We start from the raw sequence: 9,610 nt of genomic DNA on the forward strand, positions 1-9,610 counted from the left end.
AAGTTTTCTTGTATCTGCCACTTCACCATTTGGCAAAATACCATCTGCAAACCAAACTCTCCTCTGTTCTTTGGGGCACAGCCCTAGGACAGGTTAAGAAAACAACAATGACTTCATATGGTACTGTTCTAATAGCTGAAAGGGATAAAAATTAAGCCCCTCCTCCCCTCATATATGTAGAGAATCTGTTTACTGGAACCAAGCACAGGTAGACAGTCTGTCATCAGCCAGTCTCCAGTAAGGAAAATACATGCTAAAAAAAAAAGCTCATACTTGCAGAGGAAGCTGCCATGCTATAGTTAAATCTATCAATTCCTATAGGAGGAAGGCTACTTCCTCCATCATCCCTCTGTAGTAAGATAAGAATGAAGTGCATATCACAACTGAAAAATGAAATACACTCTAAAAGAGTTAGTTTATTGCTTTAAAAATTCATTGTCGTTGTACTGAATGTCTGACCTTCAAGTGGAACAAAGACACTAATCATTCGTATTTACACAGAGAATGAACCCCTGCTGCTCTTTAGAAACTCTTCCCTAAACAACCACTTTTTGTTTTTACTGAAAGACTGGCAGTCATAGCACAAGCCACAGATCTCCTAAGCTATACAAAAATGATTAAAATAATATCTATACAAAAAAATTATAAACAAAGAGGACAATGAAAAAGTGACACCCATATTTTGTAAGTGGATACTTAAGACAGACTTGGTCAAGCTCATACATGGCATCAAGGCTGGGAATAAAAAAAAAAACAAACAACTTTCCAGTGACCCAGTTCAGAGTATCCATTTCCCACCAAAAAAAAAAAAAATCACTACACCAAGTACGTATCCATGACGTGTTAAACAACTCTTTCCAAAGAGATCCTGAAAGTCTTAGATATATTGTACTATCTTTAGCATACCTTCAAGCATACCTTCAATACCAGGTTGTTTAAGTACTGATATAGGTAACAAAGCAGAAGATGAAGGAGAGCTAGCACCACCAGCTATCTGGGCTTCCTCCAAAGGTGGAACACCAGAAAAACACTCAGAGGAGATACTGGAATTTGGGACAGGACCAGTTGGACTCATCATCCTTTCAAATGCCTGTGCTAAAAAAAAAATGTAGTTTTTTTTAAGATTTCACAATTGATTAAATTTCATTTGCAGTGCAGTAGCATGGGTGGTTTTTTTGCAAGGGCAGTGAACAGTTTGTGAGCTAGTTCAGAAAAATGAACACTCAAGCTATTGTACAGAAGAAAACTTACGATTTCTTGATCTTCTACCTGCACATTTGCCTAATTTGTTCCTAACATAGAAACAGATCTCCTTGTACATCTTGCTACTGTTGCAGTGGCTACATTGAACCATATGATCTCTGCATCTTGGTGCAAATACATATATCACATTTTTTATTATTAAAAATCTGGTACGTTTTCAACTTGTTATTCAAATATTAATAATCAGGACCTATTTTTTTTTCCCCTGATGTTTCCATAAGCATCCGTCCTTAGCTCCCAGTTAAGAAAAGGTTAGCAGTACTACAGTAATTGAATCATAAGATAAGTGGCTTGTAAAAATATCAGGACAGACAGGTACACAAAACACACGAATAATATGTGAGAACAAGCAGGGGTATGGCCTTTAAACACACAGAAGGCTACTGTGGAGGGAGGATCACTTTTGCTAGACCTCTGCCACCGATGACCCAACAGTATGTATTTAGTTCTATGGAGTTCAAACCTACTTTTTTCTTTTTTTATATAAAAACAACCAGCTTGCTACTCAAAGTTTAAAATAAGAACTGAAATCCAAGTGAGAAGTACAATTATTCTCTTCTACCCTCCATCTCAGAAATAGGAAAACATACGCCAACTAAAGTAATGAATCTCCCCAAAAAGAACAAAGGTTAAAGAGATGCTAGCTGTACCTATTCTTCTTTAATGATTACTAGAATTACTAAAAAAAAAATGTTTACCTCTATTAATATCATCGTAACAGCCAGTACAGACTCTTGCTTCCTTCTCCATGTATTGTAGTTTGCATTTTCGCTTGCAACAGCCACCACAAAAAACCTGAATTAGAAAAAGACTGAGTTAAATATTATAGACAAAATCCCAGTATTTCCTGGATTAATTCCTATTATTATTTACTCCTTTTACTAAAACAGATTACATTATATAAAGCATGCGTACACATTTTTGGAAGTAGGGAAGGAGAAAAGGAGCTTTAGCATATGCAACTGACAATACATTCCTGTTTGTGGAGAAGGGAAAGTACCTGACTAAAACGGCTTTTACTGCATCCAGCTCTGGGGCCCCCAGCACAAGGAAGACATGGACCTGTTGGAGCGGGTCCAGAGGAGGGCCACAAAAAAGGACAGAGGGACTGAGGACAGGCTGAGAGAGCTGGCGTTACTCAGCCTGGAGAAGAGAAGGCTCCAGAGACATTACTGAGGCCTTTCAATGTATAAAATATACAAGATATGATAAGAGTGTCTTGTAAGAAAGATGGCAAGACACTTTCTACCAGGGCCTGTAGTGACAGGACAAGGGGTAACGATATTAATCATTAATCTAAAAGAGGGTAGATTTAGACTAGATCTAAGGAAGCAATTTTTCACCAGGAGGGTGGTGAAACACGGGCACAGGTTGCCCAGAGAGGTGGCAGATATCCTGTCCCCGGGAACATTCCAGGTCAGGTTGGACGGGGCTCTGAGCAACCTGATCTAGTTGAAGATGTCCCTGCTCTTTGCAGGGGTGTTGGACCAGATGACCTTTAAAGGTCCCTTCCAAACCAAACCATGCTATGATGCTAGGATTAAGAATCTCAAAAGCTCCACAACAACTACACAGTCTCACAAGCCTGCTTGTGATCAAGCATTCTTCCTATCCTGTTCCCTGGAACTGCACTGCAACCTTTCCATACCATGAGCTTTTGAAATTTGTCAGGTACTTCTGTTGGACCAAAGCAATCCTTAGATGTCTTACAAACCAATCTTCCACACATGGCCAGGAACACTCACATTACACAGCAAAGCACTCAACTTTTGCCAATATTCTCTCAGATTCAGCCATGAAACAGACCAGCATCTAAAACTTCTTGTTGTGAGCAGATCTAATCACATAAGGCAGGGTGCCCACAAAAGTGCATCTTTTAATAAAATCACAGCTGGAAGCAGCTGGTATACAATTGCACGGCTATTAGAAAACTCTTCCATGAAGTACACTTGTTTGATTCTAAACCCTCCGCAGCCTAATACTCAAGCCTGTATCTTAATCTCACATGAAGAAACCTTCAGAAAAAAACCCCAAGAAACCACAATATGTACACAGCAAACAGCAGGAGCAAGGAGGACACAAGTGATACTATGTTACAATTCTTACCTGGAGTGATGGAAAGAATTCCAGGTTGCACCACCTATTCCCAAATTCACTCCTACTTCTGTTAATCCCATAACTATTTTACATTAAACAGTGATAGGAAGAAGGACTGAACCCCAGAATTGGGTCAGATTTGCTTTACTACTTTAGTATTGATTATTTATTATTAAGATAACTGTTGCAATCTCCCATTAGGATTCCAGTAACGTTTAAAACAATATAGTCTCCTATGAACAAATAGTCATTCCTTATCCACTGATCTTGCAGCACTGTGCAAGTCTCTCCATAATAAGCATTACCAATTTGTCACAGAATTCCAAGCTCCCTCTTCTACCTCATGGACAACTATCTAAGCCAGAGCTCGCTGATTCCCAAGCTATTTACAAACACTGGCTCAGGAACTGTGTTGGTTAAGTAGGCTCCCCAACTCTGTCAAAAAGAATAAGCATAGTTTCCTTCATGTTAGTAGTTCCCTTCAGCAAAGCATTTTAAAAGCTTTCTAAAGACTGCCTTGAAAGAACAGCATGTGGTCTTTTACTCCAACAGGAGATACATCCTGTCTATTTTTAAGCGGAGATGGGGAAAAAAGTGCATCTCCTTAGCCTGAACTGCACCTGCACAATCCCATTCAAATAATTATGTCTCTAGTACAGCTGTTTTCTGCAAGAGTTCCCATAAACATGTGGTGCTTTTCTCACTTTTCCCTTATATTCTTTCAAGGGTAATGCGCAAGTTTTCAAAAAAATTAGAAAAAAATAGGTTATTGCAAGTGAACTCCTTTAAGTAGGAAAGGTCACTGTAAAATCAGTAATGCTTGATTGGTGCAATACGGGCTCAAAAAGAAACTATTCCAATTGCTTCTGCATTAGTGTCACAGGTAATTTACCTCAATTGAAAATGCACATGCTCCGTAAAGATGTTAAGAATGTAACTGATGAAGATTAATTGCTAATCAGTTACAATCCACTTTAGGGCTTCAAATGCTAAGCAGTACAATCCTTTGCAATTGCTATTCTCCTCTTACACTTGGTGCCACTGGGCCCCACAACAGAGGAGGCAGCTTAATCCTAATGCAGAGGAGACATGAGGTGAAGACAAACTAAGCGACAGGCTATGTAACAGGGGAAAGGAGATGAAGATGAGGCTGCTGAGCAGAGAAATTGATTCTGGTTGAGCTAGGAAGTGTGCCACAACAAGAGTCAAATGTCTAAACAAACAGCAAAGTTGTTTCACCTCACAAGTGCTGCAGACAGGAGAGAAAGCAGGAACCTCTAACTCCACACTTCCCTCCAGCACAGAAGCTAGAATTCACAACTCCATTACCTCACAACTCCAGTACCATTACATTGGTACTGCTGTTACAGCTCCTGAAAGAATGCAATCCTTCCAGATTCATGGACAGTGTTTTACAGCTAGTATAACCACGTACCTGAATTACTATCATGATCACCACCTCAATTTTTTTAAGCTTAAATACTTAAAAGCCAAATAAAAAGCTGATTCACTATGACTACTATGAAGTCTCATCTTCCTTCTTCTATGCAAAACACATCAGTCTAGCCAGCAATGGAAGAGAAAATAAGAACATTCTCTGTACTTGTAATTATTTTCACAAAAAAGGTCATACATTTTCTTGATATCAGCCTTTTCCAACAGTCTAACTTTCTATGAAAGAAAAACAATTAAAAAACCCCCAAAACTTTAAGCCTAGAAAAATTTGTCAGTATTCTTCTTCTTCTGTATTTTTGTTATCCATAGATCAGAATTGACTTGCTTTCAGTAACACAGGACCCCTCTCCAATAACTTACCTTTCCGCACGCACGACAGTGGTGTCGTCTTTTTGTAAATGTGAACTTTACTTGGCAGTTCATGCAGTTGGGTGCCTCTGAATCAGGAACCCACAACGGTTGTTTCCATGAGAGAGCTGCAGGTATCTTAAGTGATTCTACATTTTCAGATGTTTTATCTCCTCCAGCTTCAGAGCTGCTTTCTCCACAGTGTGGAGGTTCAGAATTTTTACCAACATTTACGCTGGTGCCTGAGAGGGGAGCTTCTGGAGTAACAGTACTTGCTTCCTGGTTTTGTGTCTCAAGTACATCTGTTCTACTCAGTCGTCTCTGACCAACAGCTCCTTGGGAAAGGCCAAGGAATTGCTTTGGTCTTGCACCTTCAGTACAAACATTAGAAACTAGTGCTTCACTACCACTCTCAGTCATGTCTGTTGCAGATTCTGATTCATTGTCAGGAAGAGATACTTTAACATCACTATTAATGCTAGTTCTCTCCTCCAGTTTTGCTTGCATATGTTCTTCAGTGACCTCTGTGAGATCCAGGTTGTTCACATTTGTTAAATCCCCTTCATCTGCATCAGCTTCTGTTAAATTCCTATCATTGTCTGAAGACTTCAACACATTGGACTGAAGACTTTGTCCATACAAGAAATCATCAAGCTCAGCATCGGTTATTAGAGTATGACTTTCAATAACATTCTCCTCAACGGTGAAGTCAGCCATAACTGGGCTCATACTTTCATTGTAGTAAGAGTCTATACCAACACCATATGGTTCAACTTTGTATTCTAGAAAAGCAGAAGTAAAAGCTTTGATTTGCTGACAATCACTGTCCTCAATTACATTCTCAGTATCATACTTCTCTCCATCTGTACTTTCTTCCACAATACTTTCATTGATTTTAGCTATATATCCTTCCTGTTCATGCAAGTCAGTGTTTTCACAGGGTTCCCTACCAGAGAGATCAGTTTTGGACTTTCCAGCATGAACAGTTACAATATCACTAATAACCTCTGCCATTTCATTTTGAGGTAGAGGATTAACTTTTTCTTCTGTTACAACTAATGAACCACACATAGATACAGGAAGTGGAAGACATGACAGTGAGGTCTGGACATCCTCAACTGAAATACAGGAAGTGGAAACACTGTTTAGTATTTCATTGCTATTAAGTTCTTCACTACCTACATTCTCTTCTGTGATTTTCTTTTCCAATTCTACTTTAGCTCCTATTTGACATGAGGAGCCTGGTAAAACACAATTTCCAGGTAATGCTGCATGGTTTTTGTGCAGCTGAGGCCTCTTTGACAGATCTGAAGGCATGGATTCTACATGACTCTCATCCTTTGAGTCTATCTTTTCTATGGCATTTCTTCCATGCATCTCTTTGTTTACTGCAGAGCATGCACTTTCATTTTGTGGTTCACATGGCAATTTCTCGTATACTTTCTCATCTTTGGGACCATAGGCGTTTGAATTCTGTGACATTACAGGGACACATGCAGTATTAAGGTGAGCAGTTTGTTCAAGCTGATCAAATACTTCATTGCACTTTACAGATTCTGCCCTCTGGTGATCATCACATGGATCCGAGATCTTTGTTGTAGCATAACTGTCTGATTTTAAAGCTAAATTAAGCTCCTCTGCTTTAACATGTCCTGAATCTTGTAGCATTGATTTCCCATCACTCTGTTTTGTGCTTGAAACACCACTGCAACCAGCTGCTGACACACAAGTAGGAACAGGTATGCAAGATATGCCAAAGCCAATCAAACCTTCACTGTACCAGAAGTCATCTGTCTGCAACTTTTGAGCATCTTCATGAGTAGCCACTGAATGGATTAAGTTACCCGTGTCGTTAACAAGATCACACACAGGTATACTACACCTTCCCAGGTTTGAAGACTGAATTTCATTTAAGGAATTACTGTCCACAGTGGACAAAAGATCAGGTCCAGCAATGCTCTTCTCATTTTGTGGTGAGTAACTCAGAAGCGCTCCACTTGTTGCAGTGTGGCTAGCTAGAGAGATTGCTTCTGATGAAGCACAATTGTTTGCATCCTCTTGCAGTTTTGGTGTTGGGTATACATGTTGTAAGCAACCCAGAACCGCAGAAAGTGAATCGTGTTTTGACTCATATGGATTTTGAGGTGTTCTGTAGCAGTCATATTCATCTATTTTAAGGAAAAAGAGATGAAAAGCAAAGTTTATAGAATTCCTCTCTTTCCATAGTGCGCTCCCTCTAAATCCCATCTATTCATCAATACAAGCTTTTATTTAGCATACGTTTCTTTCAAATTCCACAGTAAGTCATCTGACCAATATTATTACACTAGAGAACAAGGCAGTGCAGGAACTAACCTGTATTCTGTTCAAATTCATCAAGTAGTTTGTCCAAGTCACAGACTGCAGCTTTAAAGTAACTGTCCATTCTAGTTACAGTTCCAGTAAGGCTTTAGCCTTCTTAAACCTAAAAAGAAAAATACGGCTTCTTATTCACTGTGTTTTGCTGCTTACAAAGTCCAAGTGTTATTAGGAGTGTTGTGGTTTAACACCTGCCAGCAACTAAGCACCACACAACCGCTCACTCACTCCCCTGCAGTGGGATGGGAGACGGAATCAGAGGAGTATGAGTAAGAAAATTTGTGGGTTGAAACAGTTGAATAGCGAAAGCAAAAGCCACACACACAAGCAAAGCAAAACAAGGAATTCATTCATCACTTCCTATCAGCACGCAGGCGTTCAGCTACCTCCAGGAAAGCAGGGCTCCTCTTAGGAACACAAAACACCATCACTCTGAACGTCCCACCCATCCTCCTTCTTCCCCCAGTTTATATACTGAGCATGATGTTGTATGGTCTGGAATATCCCTTTGGCCAGCCTGGGTCAGCTGTCCTGGCTGTGCTCCCTCCCTCACTCACTGGCAGGGCAGCTTGAGAAGCTGGGCAGTCCTTCACTGCTCAGCAACAGCTGAAAACAGTGTGTTGTCAGCATTATTTTAATCCCAAATTCAAAACACAGCACTGTGCCAGGAAGAAGATTAACTCTATCCCAGCTGAAACCATGACAAGATGACAACTTCAATGAAATATTTTTGTCATTTTAATAAAACTTTTTTTCTCTCTCCTCATAAAGAAAATGTTAAGTACAAACAGGGCTGCAGACTGTCAGGCTCTATGTACTCTGAATACGCTCCACAGTATACTCAGTACACTATTCACAACATGCTCCAAAATTCACCTTAAATCAGGAAATTGAGGCTGCCTTATTAAAACCAAATGCATCTGAAAGCACTTACTATGGCACCATAATGTCAGGAAGTTTAAAATCAGAAGGGATACTAGGATCTTCTGGTTTGACCCCCTATATATTTTATGCCATGCAGCTCAGACAAAAAACCAAAACGGGCCACCACTACCCTTGCAACCCAAGTGAACTGTTTAAATAAACGATGCCCATGTAACCCCAGACATTTCAGGCTTTAAACTGCAGTAGGAAGCACAAAAAGTGTAGCTCTGTTGGCAGAAGTGCCAGTGAGAAAAAAGCCTCCTTTAGGAGTTCAAACTTTACAACCAGTCCAAAACAAAGCATGTGAATATGACACTTAAAGAAACAGATTCTCTTTCCTCCCAAGCTATACAACCAATCAACCTCAATTTACTTTCAGCCATGACCAAATGATCCAGATAAGACTAAACACAGGCTAAAACCTAAAATATATCAGGATATAAAGCAGCTAACTAGCTAAAGCACTGAAGTGTGACACAACCGTCTAAACACAGAGCTGCAATGCCTTTAAGCAGGTTGAGGTCAGTACTCCTCCCCTACGATGCCCAATGAACTGCCTTTAAACCTTCTTCTTAAACCTTCCTCCAAGGCCAGGAAAAAAAAAATAATATGCAGCATGGCAGTTCAGCTCAACGCCTCTATTCTACTCCTAACACAAAAACAATTAACTCATTAACCTTCTCCAAGACCCAAACAAAATTTTAGAGACTTGCCAACTAATCAGAAAGCTATTTATTATTCACCTTCCCTATTGCAAAACAACCCATTTCTTTAATGAATATTTCCAGACACTCAGCATTATGCCGTTTTGGTATCTCTGAAGTGCTTTCTAATTCCACATCGTTTTCATGTCTGAATACACATACTGTGCAATTACTTATAACATATGATCAAGATGTTATTTACACTTCCCTTAAGTAAACTGAAGGGACTCAGATCCCTTTAGTCTAATGTTTGGAAACTAGACCTGTGGAGGTCTGCCTAGTTTTCCTTCTGCTCATAACAGTGCATTTAGTCTCTGCATCGGCCAACTTCACACCCTACCCATTCAACGTACTTTGAACATCCAGTACTGTCTCTTCTCAAAGCTTAGAGCCCAAACAAATACTTAAATCCTCTCATATCACTTACACCACACTGCAGCTACAGATCTAGATTCTATGCC

The 9,610-nt window shown here is 39.7% G+C and overlaps 1 protein-coding gene across 1 annotated transcript in view; it reads right to left on the reverse strand.

Moving 5' to 3' along the window:
• ZFYVE16 (zinc finger, FYVE domain containing 16) overlaps positions 1 to 7,588 on the reverse strand; it is a 22,794-nt gene extending 15,206 nt beyond the window's left edge. Inside the window, exons 1-5 of the mRNA XM_010284157.1 lie at positions 7,519 to 7,588; positions 5,176 to 7,331; positions 1,962 to 2,058; positions 919 to 1,095; positions 1 to 83 (exon numbers count right to left, since the gene is read on the reverse strand). The exon at positions 1 to 83 is cut by the window's left edge and continues 87 nt beyond it. Of these exons, the coding sequence (XP_010282459.1) occupies positions 1 to 83; positions 919 to 1,095; positions 1,962 to 2,058; positions 5,176 to 7,331; positions 7,519 to 7,588 (2,583 nt within the window). The remainder of the gene's footprint in view (positions 84 to 918; positions 1,096 to 1,961; positions 2,059 to 5,175; positions 7,332 to 7,518) is intronic.
• Between the last annotated feature and the right edge of the window lie 2,022 nt (positions 7,589 to 9,610).

Source organism: Phaethon lepturus, unplaced genomic scaffold, assembly GCF_000687285.1.
Source record: "Phaethon lepturus isolate BGI_N335 unplaced genomic scaffold, ASM68728v1 scaffold23653, whole genome shotgun sequence".
NCBI lineage: Eukaryota > Metazoa > Chordata > Aves > Phaethontiformes > Phaethontidae > Phaethon > Phaethon lepturus.